This window comes from Diplotaxodon limnothrissa, linkage group LG7 (assembly GCF_057381915.1).
Source record: "Diplotaxodon limnothrissa isolate DT_005_m linkage group LG7, D_limnothrissa_male_GT1.1, whole genome shotgun sequence".
Lineage (NCBI taxonomy): Eukaryota > Metazoa > Chordata > Actinopteri > Cichliformes > Cichlidae > Diplotaxodon > Diplotaxodon limnothrissa.
The window spans coordinates 35,720,724-35,742,319 of NC_140602.1; the positions used below are offsets into that span (position 1 = coordinate 35,720,724).

At 41.4% G+C, this 21,596-nt stretch overlaps 1 protein-coding gene across 2 annotated transcripts in view; it reads left to right on the forward strand.

Annotated features, from left to right (window-relative positions):
- Window positions 1–21,596, forward strand: part of ehmt1b (euchromatic histone-lysine N-methyltransferase 1b) — a 46,071-nt gene that overhangs the window by 17,933 nt on the left and 6,542 nt on the right. Inside the window, exons 1-13 of one of the 2 annotated variants that reach the window (XM_085359641.1) lie at window positions 7,586–7,720; window positions 11,010–11,100; window positions 11,189–11,709; window positions 15,944–16,199; window positions 16,316–16,464; window positions 16,915–17,067; window positions 17,218–17,289; window positions 17,442–17,544; window positions 18,684–18,797; window positions 19,373–19,650; window positions 20,387–20,619; window positions 20,701–20,913; window positions 20,995–21,077. In XM_085359641.1, coding sequence (XP_085215767.1) covers window positions 7,697–7,720; window positions 11,010–11,100; window positions 11,189–11,709; window positions 15,944–16,199; window positions 16,316–16,464; window positions 16,915–17,067; window positions 17,218–17,289; window positions 17,442–17,544; window positions 18,684–18,797; window positions 19,373–19,650; window positions 20,387–20,619; window positions 20,701–20,913; window positions 20,995–21,077 — 2,290 coding nt within the window. In that variant the 5' untranslated portion in view covers window positions 7,586–7,696. Of the gene's footprint in view, window positions 1–7,585; window positions 7,721–11,009; window positions 11,101–11,188; window positions 11,710–15,943; window positions 16,200–16,315; window positions 16,465–16,914; window positions 17,068–17,217; window positions 17,290–17,441; window positions 17,545–18,683; window positions 18,798–19,372; window positions 19,651–20,386; window positions 20,620–20,700; window positions 20,914–20,994; window positions 21,078–21,596 lie in introns of those variants that run through there. The other variant, XM_085359640.1, reaches the window with a different exon arrangement.

Sequence of the window (21,596 nt, forward strand, 5' to 3'; positions counted from 1 at the left end):
GTTTTTATTGATTAAAATTGGATGTTGCATTGTTTACATTTTTTTTTTTAGTGTCAAAGCCGTGCCTATTCTGAATATATGCACGTAACAGGTTCCACTTGCTCTTGGTTTTCTTACAACATGGTCTATGCTGTTGTAGGGATTTTGTAGTAAGTTGTTGGTGCTATTTGACCCCTGCAGCTGTTCAGTATCTTGATTGTTAGATTTGTTCAGTGCACATGCTCACTGATGATTCACTGCTGTAGCAGTGTTCTGTTGTGTTATTGCACGTGCTATATGCTGAAACTAAAACACTCAGATATCAAGTTAAATTTGACAATTTCAAAAACTCTTATTTGAAAACTGTTAATAAAATTTGAAAACTATTAATCATATTCTTCAATAATGAATCATGTTACTTAACTGAGCAGCACCTCGCATCGTGGATTGTGAACAATACGGTCTATACTCGAAACGGATCCAGAGATCCGGAAAACTCATAAATGTGCTCTGGATTATGAGTGGTGCATGTGGTTTCATTCGTAATTCAAGACCACTTCAGTTAAACTTAAAATTAAAATAACAAAATCATAACTCATCTAGCTATCAATTTTCTGCCGCTTATCTGAAGTCTGGTCACAGAGCAGAATACCTTACCCAGGGGATGACCACCTTGGCTTGCTCCTTTCGATGTAGTGGGCTATTCTAAGCCTCTACTGAATGACTATAAACGCCTTACTATATAGTAAGGGAGAGCCCATCCATCTTTTAGAGAAAGCTCATTTTCCCTGCTTGTATCTGTATTCTCATTCTTTCATCTTTAAAAGAATCAATGACAATGATGTTAACAAAAAGATCAGGCCTAGATTAATAGACTTATGGAGTTTCTCAACATCAATGCTCCACCTGGTGGGAGATGACTGCATAAAATTTAGGACACAACAGTTTACCGACATTGGGCATCAAACTACTAGTTCATCTGGTACGGCTAGTTGTGCACATTCCTACTACACTGTACCATTGTGTTGCCCAAGATCCTGGGTCCAAATCAAATGGTCAGCTGTGGGCTGTCTGCGTAGAGTTTGTATGTTCTAGCTGTGCTTGGTGGGTTCTTTATGGGTACCATTCCCACAGTCCAAAAAAATTCATATTAGGCTATTTGGCAATTAAATTAGCAGCAGGCTTGAATGTGAGTGTGAACAGTTGTTTGTGGGTTAGCCTTGGGACATAGACTTTGTGAACTGTCCAAGTCACTAGTCTATTCTTGTTGTCATGGTTGAGATAGGCTCCAGATCCCCCAAAACCCTGTACTGGAGGATAAGCGGTTGGATAAGAAATATATTAGAATGTACTTTGTGACAAATAACAGAACAAACTGATCAGCTGCCTCTCCATTGAGTCTCTCGTCCTACTGATACACTTCAAATCCTCTCCAGACTTTGACTGCAGCTGGTTGTCATCCTTTTGCTCTGCTGTCTCAGTGTAGGAGTTTTACACTTGCTGTTGGCTGTGGTGTGACTCAAAACATGAGCCAGGAAGTGGCTATTGTCCACTATTGATTTGATCACAGGTGGCCTGGTTCTCTCGGATCAATAACAAATAAACATTTAAACGTCTCACTAAATATACTTGAGTAGACAGCATACTTTGAACGTTCTCTAAAACACAGTCTGTGTGGGGAAACGCTGATTAGGTGCACCATAGTCCACTTGAATGTGAAGAAGCTACACATGCCAGATGCTTTTTGCATAGCTGACTTATAGCTGTCTGGTTAACAGTCCCTGCCTTGTAGTTATTGCCAAGCTGTTGTCACACTTTGGCAAGGTTATCTAGCTAGCATTTTCACAGTTTTATATTAGTAGTATTTTACTAGCACTGACATCGGCAAGCAAGTGAAGTTTTACCAAAGTCCCTCTTTTGCCACTTGGCAATGCCCTTAAACAATTATTTTAAAGCATCCAACTAGATAAAAGGGGAAAGAGGTATAACTTTGAATTCACAGCCATCTACAGAGTTTCATAATATTAAAGTTTTATTAAAACTCCGTTTTCCGTCTTTGGCTGGTTCATTGTTGTTGTGACAGACCTTGATATAATTCAGCTAGTTCTCCACTGAAGACCCTAGGTCTGGTGTACTTGATCTCAACAGGACTATTTCTAGGACTGAAGCTAGCAACAGTAGTCCTTTCTTCTCTGGAGGTCATCCAGAAACGAATACAGTGAAATTGTTTATCAACTTTTGGAGAGCAGTTAAATTCTTTATCTGGGTAGTTAGTAGGGCTGCACGATTTTGCATAAAATGAGAATCACGATTTTTTATTTTTTTGGCTTAGAATTGAGATCACGATTCTCTTTTCCAGTATAAATATTTATTGCACTTATTAACTGCACATCAACTTCGTAACAGTTGAGACTGAGCATAAAAACAATAAATAAACATAAAAACAACAAATGTCTCACATTTTGTCGTTGCCGCAAAATGTTGTACTGCTTGAAATTAGTGATGTGCGGATCGATCCTGAAATATCGATTCCTCCGATACCAATCATTTATGTTCTAGAATCGATTCTCACATTAAAATATCGATATTTTTAGTAATTTAGGGTTAATTTGTAGTTTATCATTAACAGCAACACAGTGGAAAGAAACTATAACATTCGGATTGTCTACATTCAAAGGAACTACTTCCTCTTCCGCCTTTCATAGTCATGTGCGAAATACGGCTGTATAAATGTCTGCAGCCCCTTGGCTCGCGCACTCACAACAATGGCTGAGCGTAATTGTGCGGACGTATTTTACCTCCACAAACAGCTGAGTCATGGTTTGCGATACATGTGGCAAAAAAGTGCTCCAAGAGTGAGGCGTTGTGGCTATACTTTCCCAACCTTGAGACCTCAGAATTAGGGAGACATTCAAAGGGGCTGTTGGGGGGGGTTGATAAATACATTTTACAGTGTTTATTTATCGGATAAAATACGTTAAATGTCACCGTTATTATTAGCCGGTCCAGAAACAGCGGGGGTGTCCAAATTCAGAGGCTGCTTCCACCTGAGGACCCGCCCTTCACGGTCTAAAGAAAGCCAGGTAGTACGTCATGAGTTCCCTCGGTGGAGTGAAACTCAGCCATCTGCTCCTTGCTATCTAAAATATAACCGGGCGCTGGCGTAAACTCTCGACCGTCTCACACTTTCTTTAATTAGTTTTCTGTTTGATGTTTATTCGGCTGTGTGAAAACCCCGGAGGAACCCTCCCGAGGGATTAATAAAGTTAAATTTAATTTAATCTAATCTAATAACTTTAATCTTAGCCAAACCGATTTACTCACGAACAAATAAAACACTGAAAAAGCCAAACAATAACATTTTTAAGTTATCAAAGTGACTTGTATATCATGTTTAACCCGAGTAGCGAAAGACCGCGGGGGTTTGAAAACGATGTGTCGATTGGCTCAGATATTTAAAGTTTACACAGCTACATTCTCATCTGAAAACATGTTAAAAGTTGGGTTTTTTTGCGACCCAGAAAGAGAAATAAGAGTAATATTAAAACTAAGTAGCTGCCGCCATTGTTGGAAACTGGAATTGGCTGGGCCGCGCTATGAATTCTGCGATATGGTTTTTCAATTTTGTTGTCCAGGTGGAAATTCGGGAGAATGGTGGCTCCGGGATTCTCGGATTCTTATTAAGTGATAAGAACAAGTAATCTGATGTCCTGCAATCATTATGACGCTATAATTTGAGATACAAAGAATAAAATACGGTTTTTGGATAAAGTATCGGTATCGGATCAGTATCGTCGATACCCGCCTGAAAATTACTTGGTATCGGATCGGAAAGGAAATCAGTGGTATCGCACATGACTACTTGAAATTCCGTCTCCACCGTTGCTTGACACTGCGTGTATAGAGCAGGTAGTGCAACAATAGAAAAATAGTTGCGGGACGGCACTGTGTAGCGTTTGTCTAGGGTGTTGATCATTTTCCTAAATCCCTCGTTTTGCACAGTGTTGATGGGAGCCATATCTTTGGTCAGGTGATAAGTGATAGCCTCCGTAATTTCTTTGTGCCTGCGGGAGTTTGACGGGTATAGGGAAGCGCTGTATAAGGTTCCTGTTATTGATGTTTGGGTGGTTGACAGGGACGGATTTTCTCCTGTCACTTTCTCGTCATCCCTGACGTGCTCTCCGTTGTTTTTTCCCTGCTAATTTTAGCATCACACGGCACAGCTTCTGTATCACGTGGTATAAGGCTCCGCCCTTGTCATTTGTTGAGCAGGAAGAGTGAGCGCTTGTTTTCATGCAGATTACGTCCCGGATCAAAATGCGGTACAATCGTCGTCGTCGACATCTTTGAGATTGTCTTTATTATTTCTCACATGACTCTGTTTTACTTAACATTAGGGATGGGTATCGTTTAGGTTTTATCCGATACCGGTGCCAAACCGGTACTTTTGAAACGGTGACTGTGCTTAAACGGTGCTCAAACCGGTGCTTAAACAAATTGCACACGAACAACATTAAGCTACTCACCCAGAGAAGAACGGCTGCTGCTGCCATCATCATCCGTCATCATTTCTGCTACACTGGCAGGGCTAGGGGCCAGGACTGTACTCCTCGGGTTCTTGGGGGGATGTTGCTAACTCCGGGTCCGATAACAGGCACCACATCTGCAGTAGATGTGCTCAGTGTGAGGTCTCGCAGCAAGCTATCAAATACGGTGCATTTTTCGGCTTTCAAAAAAACACTATGCGTTGCCAGGAGTTTCATCAGATTCGAGGTGTTTCAGTACAGCCAGACTTTTTACCTCTTCGCCTTGGGCATTTTTAATCTGTAGCTCTTCTCTAAAAGAACATACGTACCTGGGCCCGCCTACTATCCTTGGAAAGGTAAAATGATCGGCTAAAATCCAAAGCGTATGACATCTCAGGGGGGAAAAGCACCAAAATGTGCACTGCTTTTCGGTCTGGTCACTACCGTTTATGTCAGAACCGGTACCCATCCCTAGTTAACATTTGCTCAATGTAAATGATTTGGGCTTAGCAGTCTCTTTTTAGGGTTACTAGGGTTTAGTAACTATGGGGTCTTTTCAAAAACACATTTTTCTAATAATAGATAATAATAGATTTATCCTGGATAGCTTTTTAAGGGTTTCTAGGAGCCAACAATTAGATTACCCCTCTAATATTTTTTTAGGGGTCCCTTTATACTCCTAGAAAAGCTTAGACACTTTGGGAAATGGACGTGGAGCATCTGAGGGTGTGTAGCTGTGTGTTATCATCAGAACTTTGGCAGCACATCCTCTGTGTTGGGTCTGTATGAATCAAGTTTGTTCCATCAATGCTCAGTCAGATTGAGATATGAAGCTTTTTTTTTATTTTTTTTATTTTTATTTTAGTCCACATTGATGCCTTGGGTTTTATTATTTGTAGTTTTTGGAGTGTGGAGTGTGGTGGAGTGTTTGTTTTGCTGGCCTACACACGTGTTCATCAGGGAGAGCTGTTGGCAAGTGAGGTTGTCTGGTCCCACTGAATAACAAATTGAATTTTTGCTTCAAATGCTAATCTCTACAAGATATGACAAAAATGGGTGTCTCCCAGGCCTACTTCTGCTGTCATTGTCCATGCAAACTACAGGCAGTATCTTCAAAGAAAATCACAAGGAAGGTTTTGATGCAGCAACCTTTTTGCAATCAATTTAACTTGGTTGCAGACAGCAAACACTTGCGACCAATCGGGGAACACACATTTTTCCTGAGCCACCAGTGGTTGTAAGGGATCACCAACTGGTCTTGAGACCTTATGCTTGTCATTCTCACCATTGTGAGTGGTTTCAAATGACAAAAGCGACGTCACATCCGCTGGTGTAAGTCGTCCTTTAGTGTTGTTTCAGCTGGTTGCACATTTAAGTTAAATTATAGCAGGTGCAGTTATTTTCAAAATGGACATGTTTCAGGCATGGCTGTGTGAGCATGTCCACCTCTGCAAGCATACATGACACAACGAACATGGGAGGACAGAAATCGTGGAGAGAGATTACTGCAGCAGTGCCGAGTAATTTCACGAGTACAAATGGATGTGGCTGTGTGATGACGTCACCTGATCAGCGCACAAAGCCATTGTGGCGAGCATAAATGGATCATTAAGCCGATGTTATTTGAGAGCATGTTTTGGCTGGTGAGCGATCTTTGAAGAATAGCTGAATAGCTCCTTGTGAAAGAGTACTTCTTAAAAAATATTTTTATTTTTTATTATCATCAGGGACTCACTGAGCTTTTTAGGAGGGGCACAAATGCACTTATATAATGGAAATGGGAGTGCTTGATTTGGAGCAGGAAAAGGAGAGCTTTGTAGAGAAAATTAATACAGAGAGAGTAATAATTATGTCCTGATTATTTGGCTGTCATAATTTAGAAGCCAGAATTAAAATGAACATTCATGAAATATAAAGTATAATGCTTTCTGTTAGAACTGCTTGTTTTCTCCTTTTTATTCATAATAACTTGAGTATTTTCATGTTTTAGACACCCAAGATGTCAGAAAGGTATGCCTCCCAACCTGCTTCCATTGTCATTGTCTTGGGCATGTTGCATAGCTCACATGTCAGGATTAGCTTGTTATTGTTTAGCTGTGAAACAGTATAAGCTGTAGCATTTCTACATCTGCATTCCTACCTGTCCAGGAAGTCTCCCAATGAACTAACCTGTTTTTATGTTTTTGATTTTTTTTATTAATTGTGAGTTAATTGTTGGCAGAAATGCTAAAATAAAATGTCAGGGTTCGTTGATATACTTCCTCTTGATGTCATTTTTTTTATTGGATAGATGATTCAATTCATTGATCACATTAAAACAAAGTACGACAAAGACAACAAAAACAGCGATGGAAAACCTTTGTACTGACATGTTATGCTAAGTTTGATTGATCTCGTAGGCTGATATCTTCAGGTCCTTTTGTGCTTTCCTTTCTAAGTGTTTCCAGGCTTCTTTAATGGCTGCTCAGCCTATAACTTAATATCTGTTTCATGAGCCTGGCAGGCCATGTTTAGTGGTGTTTGTTGGCCTTGAGCTGAGTGGAGACAAAAGATACTCCTGTTGAGAGGTTCAAAAAGTGGCCTGCTGTCTATGAAGAAAAGCAGTTTGGTTTTGGGCCTCATTTCTTGTACCTCCTCCTTCCTTCTCTCCATTGCTCCACCTGAAACGGCAGTGCCTGCATACTGTCGAGGCTTTTTGGAGCTTAAAAATCCTTTACTGACGAGAAGATTTATTATTTTTATATGAAACGATGAAAGGAATTACAAAATATGTATAAATAGAATAAGTGAATTTGGCATGAATACAGGAATATAAAATCGTCTGTACGTGCTGGTTGTTCAGGCTTTTTCCTGTTATTCTTGTTGGGTATGCAGCCTTTGGGTGGTGATTTGGGTCTTCGTTGGCAGTGGGGGTCTTCCAGTTTGGGGGGGGGGGGAGAATGGAGTGGTGTTACAGTTGGAAATGACTGAGCATGCTCTGTGGAGACCCTCTGACAGAGAGGACCGACAGAGGGAGCCACCAGGTCACATGACCGGCGAGGTGAATGTGCATGCGGGGAAAGAAAAGGAAAGGAGGAACAATCTGTTCGACAGATCCTCGCGCTCTCCCTCTCTGTCCTCCCTCATTCTCTCTCTCTCTCAAACACACACTCTCCCTCACTCACTCCTTCTCTGCCGCCTTCTTCTCCTCAATGGAGGCCATGAGAAGAAAGCAGGTATGATGCTTCCTGGAGGCACAAGAGAAACGACATGTTAGCTTTGTATTCTTCACCCTTAGTTGGCTTTTAGTGGTCTGAGGAGATGCATAGTCTTTCTTCCCAGTTCCTTTTAGACCAAGTTACTACCAATTAGTTTCAGCTCTTGCTGTCTTCTCTTTGAGAAGGTTTCTGTTTTTGTTTTTTCTTTCTTTCTTTCTTTCTTTCTTTTGTTTTTGTTTTGTTTTGTTTTTTTAATTTAAGGCGTGCTCCTCGAGCTGCTCATCTGTCAGTAATTCTAATCTGTCAGATTTCTCTGGATTCCTGAAATCGAAAACTAGATCTTAAAGGAGAGAGGATTTGTTTGTGCGTTTTTTGTGTGTGTGGTAGCAGAGAGATGTGATTATGGCATGGATGGATCCTGTGACTGGAGACGGCTCCCTTTGAATTAGAGCAATCACTTCATGACAAATGTCAATCTCAATATGGGAAGATAAGCGTGACCTCCTGAAGATCTTGAAATTTACCTGATTTTTCTAAAGTGAGGTACAGCCACCTTTTTTTTGGTTATACCTTTATCTTTAATCCCTTCTCTTCTCTACTCTCTCAGTGGTCAGTATGTAGTAATGAGGTCACTGTGGCCCTTGTCTAGGCTACAGTATGTTCAGATATATACTGCAGATGCTGTTTATTAATTTAGAGGAAGTACATTGGGGTGTGATGTGAGCTATGTTTACCAGCTGCTGGATTCTGACTCGGGGTCATTGGTTCATTTGCACAATGTGTCCCATGGCGGGTTAATTATTGACATATTCATAAAGGTTAGCTGAAATTTTATGCCAAGTCAATTATTATTTTTATTTTTTTTAAGGCTATCTTTGCCTTTTTATCTAGACAGTGGACAGCTGGGAAACGACAGGAAATGAGCTAGAAGAGAGGCTGCATGACAGACCACCCAGACTATTCAAACTGAGGGTTTTTTGCAATTACAGTCTGCAGCTTCAATCCCTAAACCACCTGGAAAAAGAGCTTCTTTGTCAGATTTCTTTAGCACAGTGTCAGGCTGTTACTGTGAAGTGGTAGCAAGTTAAATGTCAGGGTGATCTGTACGATTGGGCATTTTTTAGGATTTTTTTATTAGCATGTAATGGGGGCGGGGGTACTTTTATGTAAGCAGATCACAGCAGAGAACAGGTTTTGCAAATTGGTTCTTCATTCTTGAGGGATCAGGGTTCATTATTGTTTTATCTCATCTGGGTACTTAGGTACTCGGTACTTAGTGCCAGCCCCGGCAGCCTGATAGCTGCCTGTGTAATGTGTTTGTGGTTTGGTAGCTCTCTCTGACTTGTTTTCAGGTCTCTTTCAGCAGATCTAAAGATAGGTCACATCAGCACCTGCCTTGTCACATAAGAGGTTCACATTAAGTTGTATGGACAGGAAAGGCTGATCCTTTATAGTGCTATGAGCTTCTTTCTAATATTTATAGTGTAATATCACTAGTAACTCAACCACTGGGGCCTTCTTTGTGCACTCATAGTTGCAGCTTAGGCTCTGATTAGCTCTCACAGCCTTGGTTTCAGCTTTGGAGCTTCTTTCAGCAGCCTCCATATTCCCATCTATGAGTTTCCAGACCCCTTCAGTCCCCATCTAGTGGAAAACTGCTGCAATGGCTGCGCTGTGTCAGTAAACAATCTGGTTGCGAAATGGCGGCGATCTGCAGACAGCCTTCTCTGCTTCCCTCCCTCCCCCTTCTCCTGTCTCCACTGTGTATGTTCCACTTTTCACCACTAGGGGGAGGGCTGAGGCTTGTGTGTTTTTTGTGTAACTGGCTTTCTTCAAACCATTGGGGGGGGGAAGGGAGGGGAACTAAAAGATTCTTCTTCTCTTGACGCTCACAAGTGTTCACTAGATTCCCCCATGTTGATCATACACCAAAGAGGGTTGTCCCAGACTAGATGTTCTTTGGGGACAAACCCTCACAGACCAGTCCTTGGCCTGGACTTGTTGCTAATTGATTAGGTTCATGTTTGGCTCAGGAGCATGAACAGGGACGTGTTTCCTGACGGTTTATTTAGTTGGAGTCTCGGTTGTAAGCAGATCAGGACTCACACAGTCTGACTGTCTGAGCCATTGAGGAGAGGCTTTAGAGTAACTGACTGAATCCATTAGCTTATAGTGGCCTTATTCTCTCTCAGGTCTTTTGATTGGCTTTGTGTGAGAAGAAAATGTGTCCTCTGCTTTCCTTCATAAAGGTTAACTGATATTTTATGCAAAGTGTATTTTTTTTTTTTTTGGATAGGCTTTGCCTTTTATCTGGATGGTGGACACTTGGGAAGCAAACAGGGAGAAAGGATGCATGGCAGACCACTCAGACTATATTTGATTGGCTTAATGTGAGAAGAAAATGAGTCCTCTGCTTTCCTGGGGCAATTGGCTTCAGTACCTGACTTACTTCTCATCAGATATGACCTCTCACCACTGATCAGCACGTGTCTGTCCCTAAATATGCCCTAAATGAGTCTTAAGAGGTTAGGGAAAGTGTAAACCTTTATTTTCTGCGCTGGTTCTGTGTAATTCCTCAAGGTTGAACTGGCCTAGATTGACTAAATGTTGATATTTGAGCTGAAAGAGAAGGCTTTGCAACAAAGTAGACCTTAATAGTAAGCATGAGAGTGAAGTCACGATGATTTTTCCTTCAAGGCCTCCTGTTTCCTTTGGGCCTGTTTTTCCAGAGTGAGCATGAAGATGAAGGTCTGCTCCGGAGGAAGAGTCTTTATGTTTCCTGCTGTTATCTCTGAGATGTAAAGACGGTCGATGGGTGATTTGGTTTTCTTTTGAAGCTGTGGCAGGCGTCTGTTGCTCCACTGGTTAGTTGTAGCATATAAGGAGAGAAGCCGGAGACAATGAGAGTGCATAGTGGTGGCCCCCAATCTCTTGGCTGGCTCTACAGTATTCCTGACACTGATACATTACTGAAAAGCACAAATAAAAAGGGATTTTACACAGGATTAGGTGCATCGAAGGATGATGGTTTAATTCAGAGATATGCCTGCTTAGGCCTGGATCACAAATGTGGCTTTGAGAAGCTAAAACCAGACTTTTTGGGGTATTTCTATCAAGAAATATGTCTTTACACTCACTTTTCAGATAGTCTTAGGCTTTAGGAACACCTGGGGGGCCTATTTTTAGACACATTACAAACTAAGCAGCCACTTGATAATGTTATCCACAAAAAATGTATTTAATAAAGCTTAATTTAACAGTTTCCCTCACATGTACTTTTTTTGTTTTTTGTTTTTCTTTAAATCAGCCCGCTGGTCTAGCCAAGAGCTGCGTGGATAAAGGTGGATCCACAAAGAAAGAGGGACTAGATCCAGGAAGCAATGGAGAAGAGAAGTCAGGTATTTGTCTAAATACGCTTGAACGTATTTTATTTGTGTAAATGATGGGTTTACATTGTGATTTAATTTGTCTTGTTTGAATGCGAAGATGGGGACAAAGAGGTAGCAGACAGACTGGCCTTTTCCCCTGCAGCAGAGGTGATGCTGAACGGCACCGAGAGCGACGACACAAGCCACAAGGACCTGACAACAGGAAATAACAAGACTGTACTGTTGTTAAATGAAAATGGCACGTCTGACACGGAGCCACCGCATGGTTCTGTTACTGGAAGCAATGGATTCATTCTCACTAAGCAGCAGCAGCCGGAGCAGGAAGGCAGCGCTGCAGCGGCACCAGGTTTGGGAGTTTCCCCTCACAGGACTAACTGGTTGCCCTCGGGCTCACCGACAGGGGGGCATGCAGCCAAAACCCTCCCTGCCTCGGCATCTGGGAGTGCACAGAGTTCAGGTGCACTAAGGACTGCCCCCAGTACAGGGACAAAGCCGGGGCAGGGGACACCAGACACTAAAAATGGCCCCAGTTTATCTCCTTCCCCGGTTCCAGCGCCAGTCACCGTACACAGAGCGCGCAAGACCATGTCCAGACCTGCTGTCAGCCCTGCACAAAAGGTGAACCATGACCAAGAGCAAGGGATTATCATGTTTGCTTTAGATTTGTTTTTTTTCAACACCTTAAGGAATAAAAATAGTTGAAGGCCAAATTGGAAAAATCTGTAAGTCAGAAATGCCCTTACAATATACAACAGGTTTATCCCTGCAGCAACTCTTATAGTAATACAGCTTATATTGCCCTGTATGCAATTTCAATAGCAGTTTCATAGTTAGGGTACTATTAAACTGCTAGAGGCTTGCATTATGCTTTATATCAGCAGCTCTATCATACATCAACACAGGAGTTCTCAGATTCCCAGCTGGCAAAGAGGGAGATGCTAAAAACGTAGGAAAAGATGAGATGTTCTGCAGAAAACATCCTCCTCATACATTTTGTTTCCTGTTTGAACTTTTTCCATTTCTGTTCCAGTGCTGAAGCGTGGTCATTTCTGAGTATCCACACCTTAGCATTTGGGTGCCTCACACTTGAGTGTGAATGGTTACAAAGCTGTGTTAAAGTAGTAGTTCATGCATGCTGCAACACATCAACCCTAACCCTGATGTTAGAGCTTACAGGGTTAATCTGCGACTATAAAGGCAGGTATTAGAAGCAATTTGACCACAACCACATTTCCTCTGAGTAATGGTGTGTTATTCATTTCATCCCAAGGGTGTTGGATGACCTTGAGGTCAGTGACTATGTAGGCCAGCCCAATTGTCTTTTCTTGTTTCTTGTGGTTTTTGCCTTCATTTGACTAGGCAAATCATAAAGAACAATTTCTTTATAGATCTGGCTTTGCGAATGTGTATTTTGTCCTGATGAACCAGAAAAACGGCTTCCCCAAACTCAAAGCTGCAAGCTGTCGAAACAGAATTATATAATTGTGTACTCGAGCATGACTGCTTCCTTTTTAGACCTGTGGCTCTTTTCACAAAAGGATCTTATCTTGCCTTTGTTACCTGAAATGTCACTAAAAGTTCCTACCTCCTAAGAACTGTTTACAAAGGTGCTGACAGGAACATTTAATAAGGAGCAGAGTGGAAATGGAAGAGATTGGGACCTTTGTGGAACTTTGCTTTTGAAAAGATTGTCATTAAAACGAAGATGGGTGGAAGGAAGAACTTGCCACCATTGAAACACCTCATGTGGGTGCACATTTCTCAATAAGAATAATTACCTGCAGCACTAGTGCAAACTACAACAAATGTAATGGGTCCCCTTGGTGAAAAGTGAAACTTTTAATTGGAAATTGAACCCCCCCCCCCAAAAAAAAAAAAAAGCAATCTGATCCAATTTTATTTTTAAATCCTACCTGATGAGACCAGAGCCTGGAAAATACACTATAGTAGGTTTTTTTGTTTGTTTTTAAACCCCTCAACCCTTAAAGGCTGATTGGTGTCATCACCCTGCTGCCCAGTGAGGCAGGCATCATGGAGACCCAAGTTTATGAATGACATGACTCAAGAACGAAGCAATGTAGGAGTTTTAAATTGATACCATAGGTGTATCTTCTAGGAGGCTGAGGGGTGTCATTGGCTGTCTGCAATATTTGGTTTAAAACGGGTTTCTTGCATATTTTTCAAAGCATTTTACTTAGCTGGACGTTGTCTAAGTAGCTCTTATTTTCATCCTCATCAGAGGCTGTCTGATGCATGGTTTAATCTCGTTTTGCATGCTGTGTCATTGATATCTGGATATGACATTTTTCTATCATGTAAAAACATATAGCAGTGGTATCCTGGAGAATAGGGGTCTAGTGCATAAGTATTAAATTGAATTTTTTTATTTTTCATCCAGTTTGATAACGACTTTTAGCACTTAAATTGGTTGTGGTTCTGGCACCTGAACTTTTAATGTCTACTTACTTTTGGGCAAACATGTTGAGGCATATCTTATAAAACAGAAAAAAACAAGGAAATTGTTCCTCAACACTTTATTTTTTATTTATTTATTTTTTTTATCAGGCAAAACTTGTTAGATATGTAAAAACGTAAACCTCTTAAACATTTCCTGAAATATAGATAGATTTGTATTACTTGTCTGCAGCAGGAAGCAGGCTTAATTCTCAGACCTTTTGGTTTGATTAGCAGAAGCAGACATGGGGCACACAAGTTCTTCACTCTGAGGTTCATCGAGCCAGCTGCTCAACAGGCGGCTTCTCTAATCTAATATGAAGGCAGATGATAAACGATACGACTGAACAAGATTTTAACAAGAGCAAATTATAGCAAACACAGGGATCAATGGTAAAAGTGCAGTAAAAGTTAAGCCTGCATTCTTGGCCAGCATCTGGTGACTAGTTTTATACAGCCTCAGTTCCTTGTCCTGTGACCTCAGTAAAAACCTTGAAGAATTTATGGCTTCAGTCAGTAGTTTCAGGCTGTTTAAAACACCCTAATTTGATTAAATTGCAGTCATTATTGAAATAAAAGAGGATTATCCAGGGTGTGCTCTTTGGCTACTGGGCGTGCTGTGACCATCAGTTTCACAGTCAGATCCAGCCCCTAGTTTCAGTTTCAAAAAGCCAAGATGGCTAACAGCTGAAGGCTTCACAGGCTTCACTAACTCTTGGATTTGTGACACTGATATTGTGCTCGGACATGTAAAACCACTTTATATTTCTTACAGTCAGTATTTTCATGAAGTTTACCTGGTTTAGCAAGTGACCCATAAGCTGGAAGCCTACTGCAGAAGCCCAGGCTCAAGTCAGCCCTAAGCTATTTACTGCTTGTCATTTCCTGTCTGCCACTCACTTGGTAAAGGATAAAAGAATAAATTAAATCTTTATTTATTCATTTTAAAAGAGCAAGAGATTGACAGAGAAAGAATTGTTTTTAGCTGCTCCCTTCCACTACTGGCTTGTTTTACACAGCGACAGCATTACTGCATAAGGAAGTTCAAATAAAATCTGTGCACATTATCTTCTGCATCTTTGAATAAAACTTAGGATATTTCTTAATAAAATAGCTGCAGGCTGGAATTAGCCATCCTGGCTCTCTAGCAGGAATAGCTGCAGCCTGCAGAGGGGAGTCTAGAGAGTGGGCGCAGCATTTACTCCACTATATTTGTTTACACACTTTAGATACTCAGTTATAGATACAGATTAACTAGCTAGCAGTATATAAGGAAATGTGTTTGTGCAAAAGTTCGAGCAACTACTCATTGCTTTATGTTTTCAGGAAAATGAAAGGGAGGTTCAGTGATGAATAGAAACATGCGCAAATATAAAATGAATATAAGGCAAAAACAGTTAAATGACCACCTTCCTTTTTCAACACACGTTGGCCTCTCTTAGAAAACCTTCTAGTAAGGAATAACTCTCTAGGCTTCTTAAGGGCCATTCAAAGTTCCTTTCTTGATGTCGGCAGCCTTTTTGTTATTTCCTGTCGCATTGATCCCACACTGCTTCAGTAATGTTGAGGTTCAGGCGTTGGGGAGGCCAGTCCATGGCTGATAGCGTTCTATTGCAGTCTGTATTTTCATGCTGAAAAAATGAAGCTGTTGCCAGTTAGAAGCTTTGCAGATGGTAATGAATGGTGGTTCAAAATCTGATGGTACTCTCCCAACACCACTGGCTGAAATGAAGCCCCAGGCAATGATGGAGCCTTCGTGTATTTGAGTCTTCTTACTTGGAAATATTTAATTGAATGGTTGTAAAACCGTAGCTCACTATGTGGACATTACAACACTAAAAATGTTGGCTTTATTTTACTTAGTGTGTGTATATTTAGGTTTTATTTAAAAAATAAAATAAAATTGGGCCTTGTTTACTTTCCTTATTCTGCCATAAATATACTGTTACAATCATATGCTTATATTAAGCATATCCAAAGTTTCAGATAATGAAGTCACTCTTTGTAGCTCAATTGGTTTACTTCTACAAACTCAAGTTTGAGGGAGTTTTTTCTGTTCTTGGCTCTTTATGATGTCAGTGCGTGCAGATTTCACTTGTGTTGACATCTCAGAGCCACAGCTCTGACTGTGAGCACAGGTTTAAAGTTAGGAGACAGAGGATGAGCTGATCAGCTGAACCAGGGCTTAGTATACGATAAATATGGATTATTTTGTACTTGAATCATGCTAAGCTGCTCTAAAGGAGTCCATGAATAGAGTGGGGGTGGGGGGGTCCTGGAGCTGGAACAAATCCATTTGAATGGAAATTGGTTTTAAAAACAAGAAAATAAAACAAGAACTAACCATGAGGAAACCTTTTGTAACACATTGATCCTAAATGCTTTTGCCACTCTGCAGCTTCTTAACAGGGAATTAAGGGAAGCAAAGAGTGCCAAAATGGAGTCTCATGTTGCACCCGACCTGCAGAAATCCTCACCGCAGTCACCCTCTCAGAACCACCTACCTCAGAGTCCACCAGATACGCCATCTTCAGCACAAACTGCATCATCAGCTTCACCAGCACCTGTTCCTCCACCACAGCCACCTCCAGCTCCTGCAGAACGGGCAGCTCCTTCGGCTTCTCCTGCTCCTGTCCAAGCCAAGCTCCAGCTAGGTTAGACTGACTCCAGCGACACATCACAAAAGCTAATGCACTAAAAATTGGAGCAGAGTGTAATGTTTGTCTGCGGTAACACTCTGCTGTAAATGTGGTGTTCTCTTGTGCTCTAGGCTCTTACTCAGGAGCGCTGTCATTCCGTAAGAAGAAGAGGCGAATGGGAATGTACAGCTTGGTTCCCAAGAAGAAAACCAAAGTGCTAAAGCAGAGAACTGTGCTGGAAATGTTTAAGGAACTACAACAGACTGCCAAGAGTCCAGAGGTCTGAGCTTCTCATCTTTTCAAAAATTTGCAAAATTAAAAGAAAGCGTAACACGTATTCATTTAGCCTCTCGAGGCACATCTCATACATTCAGTGTTTCAGTCTTATGCTTCTCATGCACTTTCTGCACTTGAATGTTGAAAAAATTGCCACATGTGGAATAAATTATTCCAATCATTGTCCACTGAGACATAGACAATTAAAAATCGTCATATATGACCCCAGCTCTATATATTAGATGTGCTATTGCATTTTTGAGAACAGAACATATTTCAATCAACGTCTCCGACAACTTTTCCTAGTTTTTTTTTTTTTTTAAACAGACCAGGACTGTTGGTATGGTAAGGTTAATGGGAAGTTGTTCAGGTTCATTTATGACCTCGGAAATGCTGAGGTGCTGCTGTTAAGATATGACATTACATCCACTTTTTTCCATTTGTTGTCTTGCAGGCTAAAGAGGTGGCCAGCATAAATGGGGAGAAAGTGGGAAATGCATCTGAGGATGAAGAGTCAGAAGATCTGGAGTCTGAAGAGGAGGAACAACAGCAGCCATCAGAAGAACCGGAAAGTGCTGCGCAGGAACCCTCTGAATCCATCGCTCAGGTTGGAGAATAAAAGTTGTTTCCTTCTCTTGAAACCTTGTGTGGTTGTTTCTTTGTGGGAACTCTGAATAACTGTGAATGCAATGCATTGCAGTGAAAGTCTTATGTGTTAAATGCTACTGATGAATTCTGTTTGCTTTTCCTGGTGGAGGTGAAAGACGAGCAGGAGTCTGAAGAATCTGGAGAGGAAGAGTTGGAGGAGGAAGGCACTGAATCTGACTTGGTAAGACCGCTTGCCACCACTTCTCCAACTGCATCTCATACCACCTCTTTTAGCTAAAAATGGAAGAGAATTGATGTTTTGTTTTGGGGGTTTTTCTTGTTTCTCTCTGTTGTTTAAAATCATCCCTGTGGCCAAACTCTCACCTGCATCAGAGCACAGAGTCGAGTCTGAAGAAAAAATTGAAAAAGAAAACAAAAGCAGACAGCGCATGGCTCCGGCCCTCCAGGAAACGAAAAAGGAGGATGAAGTCCAAAGGTGATCGCTGTTCCTCTATATGCACATCCACCCAATCACCTATCTCAATATTCTCAGGCTGACTGATGCTATTTCTTGAGAGAAACATGTTGCAAGTGGATGACAGAAAGTAATTCTCTGAAACCGACATTAACCCCAGAAACTAAAACTATGTACTGCTGGGTAAATGTTCAGCAGTGAACTGATTTTAGCCACCTAATAGATTCAGTATCGGTTTATACACTGGCTTTATTTAGATTCTTTTCTAAATAAACTTTTCACCTCTTTACCTGCTGCCAGACTGACAGAAACAGTCCTTTTAGTTCAAAAACATGTGAATTGTTTGTGTGCTGCTCACCTTGATTGGTGAGTTTATTTCTCGACTTCAGACTTAAGATCTGAACTGCACATTCACAAAATAAACAATAAACAAAGCTCTCAATTGTTGCAGCAGCTCTGTGTCTGTCTCCTTGATTCAGGTTCCTTTTTTAGAGGGAGCTTGAAATCCCATGTGAGAGGTGGAGATAGCTTTACTGGCAATATTGCCTCATTTTATATCTCTTAATCCAACCCTAGGCTACGTCTCCAGCTGTTTGGTAGCAAAAAATACATATGTATCTGGTGGCGGGCAGTATTTTTCAGTATACATGCACGCAGGATTACAGCACACAGTTAAGTTAGCTTATTTTGGCAGAAATCTGTATTTTCTGGCCATTTTTGACAATTTAATTTTAAAAGTATATTATATTTGTGTAAATAGTTGCTCAGTTAATAAAATGAGCTTTAAAAATGTATATAATCACAGTGCTGGTGATCTTCTGGGTAAAAATTGGTTTCTAAAAATGTGAGTTTAAGCGTCTGCTAAACCCTAAAATCTGTCTGAGACTCTACAGGGTGGCTTTGGCTTTTATTGACTAAAATGACAAAAGTCAGATTGCAAGCTGACTAAAACTTCAGATCCACATTGGTCTGAAAACATGGCACAGTTCAAACCCAGCGCCCAACTGGCGCTGGGTTTGAACTGTGCAGAAGTGTACATAGTTTGTACACTTCTGCAGCTGCTTTGAACTAAAGGAAAAATGCCATAATTATATCTTGTCTGAACATTTTTCACCAAGGCTCTTCCTTAAGTATTTTCTTATCCTTCGTCTTTCTCACAGAGCCGGAGGTGGCTGTTCAGCCTCAGGCTCCAACTCCAGCCGAACCCCATGATCACAAGGAGTACACGCAGATTGTCCCACCTGTCAGCCTCAGCATGCCTTCACCCAGCAAAGGTGAGATTCAGTCTAGTTCAGTCACTCCAGTTACCAGAGGTAAGGCCTCAGACACAGATTGGCTCCACCTGCCTGTGCCACAAAACCCATCGAAGCATCTACACGCCTAACTTCAGTATCCAGGTGGATGAGTTACTAAAAAAAAAAAAAAGAAACACCACCCAAAAGTGTGTTCATAGCAGGCTGTAAACATGCTTATTTCTGCTGTGAAGTTGGTTGTTAATATGGTTGCTGGATCTTTTTTTTTTTTTTTTTTTTTTTTTTTTTCCTTCCCTTCCCTTCATGTCAATCAGGAGCTGTTATAGTGCACACGTTCAAAGCAATGGAGCCACAAAGTTTTAAAAGCCAAAATGCTACAGAACTGAGAGAGTGGTGAAAATTGAGTATTCGATTTTAATTTGCAAGTTTTACACCCAAAATTACAAAAAAAATCCAATGAACCTCCAAAGGGCTTCTGTGATATTTGGGTGATAAAGGGTTAAATGTCTTGTTTTGTTGATTTGAATAAATAGTTTTCTATTCCTGGTGAGACCAATGTGGTTGATTTCATTGGCCACGCTCTTTTCTTTCTTCAGACACTTCAGGGTTGGCGGTTGAGGAGGCTCAGGAGCTTCCGCTCTGCAGTTGCCGCATGGAGACCCCCAAGAGTCGAGAAATTCTCATTCTGGCAGACAGGAAGTGCATGGCCACAGAGAGTGTAGATGGACAGCTGACTCGCTGCCAGGACGCTGTAGTGAAACATGAAATGATGCGTCCTTCCAACTCCGTTCAGCTACTCGTTCTGTGCGAGGACCATCGCAACGGCATGGTGAAGCACCAGTGCTGTCCGGGCTGCGGCTTCTTCTGCAGAGCGGTGGGTGAAAACTGCGTGCCAATCAGTTTGAGGTCTCTGGCTGCAGTTTAACTTGCAGCTACTGTCACAAATGGAACAATTTACACAGATGAAACACTTGCATGGTAAATGGCTCTGCATTTACTCTGAAGATTGAAGAAGCTGCACTAATCTCAGTTCTTTGGGGTTAATGACGCTTTCACACAGGACACAGCATGTGATGCGTTTGCCATTTCTCAATGAAGCCATTGAGGTTTTCTGTTTTCTCTGGCTCCTTTACTCATACCTTAAGGCCTTTTAATAGATCTGTGGAGCTTCTATAAGGAACATGTAACTCATCTAATATGTTTATACACACAGTACGTTCACAGATACATAAGACCACACAGTTTGTGCTTGACAGTCTTGACTAAACACTTTCCTAATTTGTGCCTCAGATTTCTAAGTGTGAGTCCTGGATGACACTTGGATGTCAGTTAGTCTTTTTACTCATTAAGTACACGTCGTGATTCAGTATCGTGAAGAACTAACTTTATCAGGAGAAACTTGAAGTAATTCATTATGGCGGACTCTCACATCATTCACCATTCTTTTTTGGCAGATGTTGGTTGTAGGGCTCTTCCTCCTTTGGGCTCTTATGAGTGAATATTGTAGGTTTACAGAAGCAACCTAGACACTGTTTTCGTGTGAGACGTGGTCAGAGGACATGTGCTTTGTGAATGTTTGTTTACAGAGACTGTTTGTTGTTCCTGCACAGGGGACCTTCATGGAGTGCCAACCAGATGTGAACATCTCTCACCGTTTCCATCACGCTTGTGCCTCAGTGCTGAAAGGTCAAAGCTTCTGTCCTCACTGCGGAGAAGAGGCCAGCAAGGCCAAGGAGGTCACCGTTGCCAAGGCTGACACCACCTCCACCGTGCCCCCTGCTCTTGAACATGGGCCAGCCACGCCTGGAGCCCTCGAGGGCCGAGCAGACACGACCACTGGCAGGTAAAAATGCAACTTTGGAACTATTTTGTTTGTTTATTACAAAATGCCGAACTTAAACTTTTGTTCTCACTTGTTTTCTAGCTCCTCTTGTTTAACTGTGGGGGCTGAAGTCAGTGGCCGGGCTGACAGTTCGCTGCCTGTTCGTTCTGCACATGGATTCGACACATCTGCTGTTCCTGGGTCCTCCAGGGCTGCCCCCCTGCAGGCTGTGATGGCAACAACAGCCCTGTGTACACTCACTCCAGGACCCAGAGAAACTCTAGAGAGCATCCTGGTGGCTCTCGACACAGAAAAGTAAGTAAACCCACCTTAATTCACCTAAAAGACCACGATCCATTTACAAGCTAATTCATTTTTTTGTGTCTGTTTGATCAGACCCAAGAAACTGCGCTTCCACCCTAAACAACTTTACCTCTCTGCCAAGCAAGGAGAACTGAAGAAGGTCCTGCTCATGTTGGGTACGTAAATCCCATTCAGGCTCTGTCATCTGCACTCATTTTCATTTTTCACCTTGTAGTGATGTCTGCCAAAACTAGTTTTGCTTCTTCCAGGAAGCTGGTGTAATTTTCATGACCCTCAAATTTTATTATGAATAATTTTACCACATGCATTTGGTAGCATTAGACAAACACAGAAAACTTACAAAGTCCTTGACCCCCAGCCTAAATACACAGTCCACACACTGTATACAATTTCAGCCCATCTGTCACCACAAGCTGGCAACTTCTTGTCACGTGCATCCAACATGTGACAAGAAGTTGCCGACTTTGATCCAAATACTAATTGTAAAATCACAAATGATGCCATTTTTAAAAAAAAAAAAAAAGAAAAGAAAAGAAAATTATCCATCAAAACTAGCTCTGCTCTAAGCTGGACAGCTGGCACAGTTTACACAGAAGTGTGTGTCGGGGGGATTTTTTTTTTTTTTTTTTTTTTTTTTTTTTTTTTTAAACATAAACGTTGGCAGGTATTTTCAT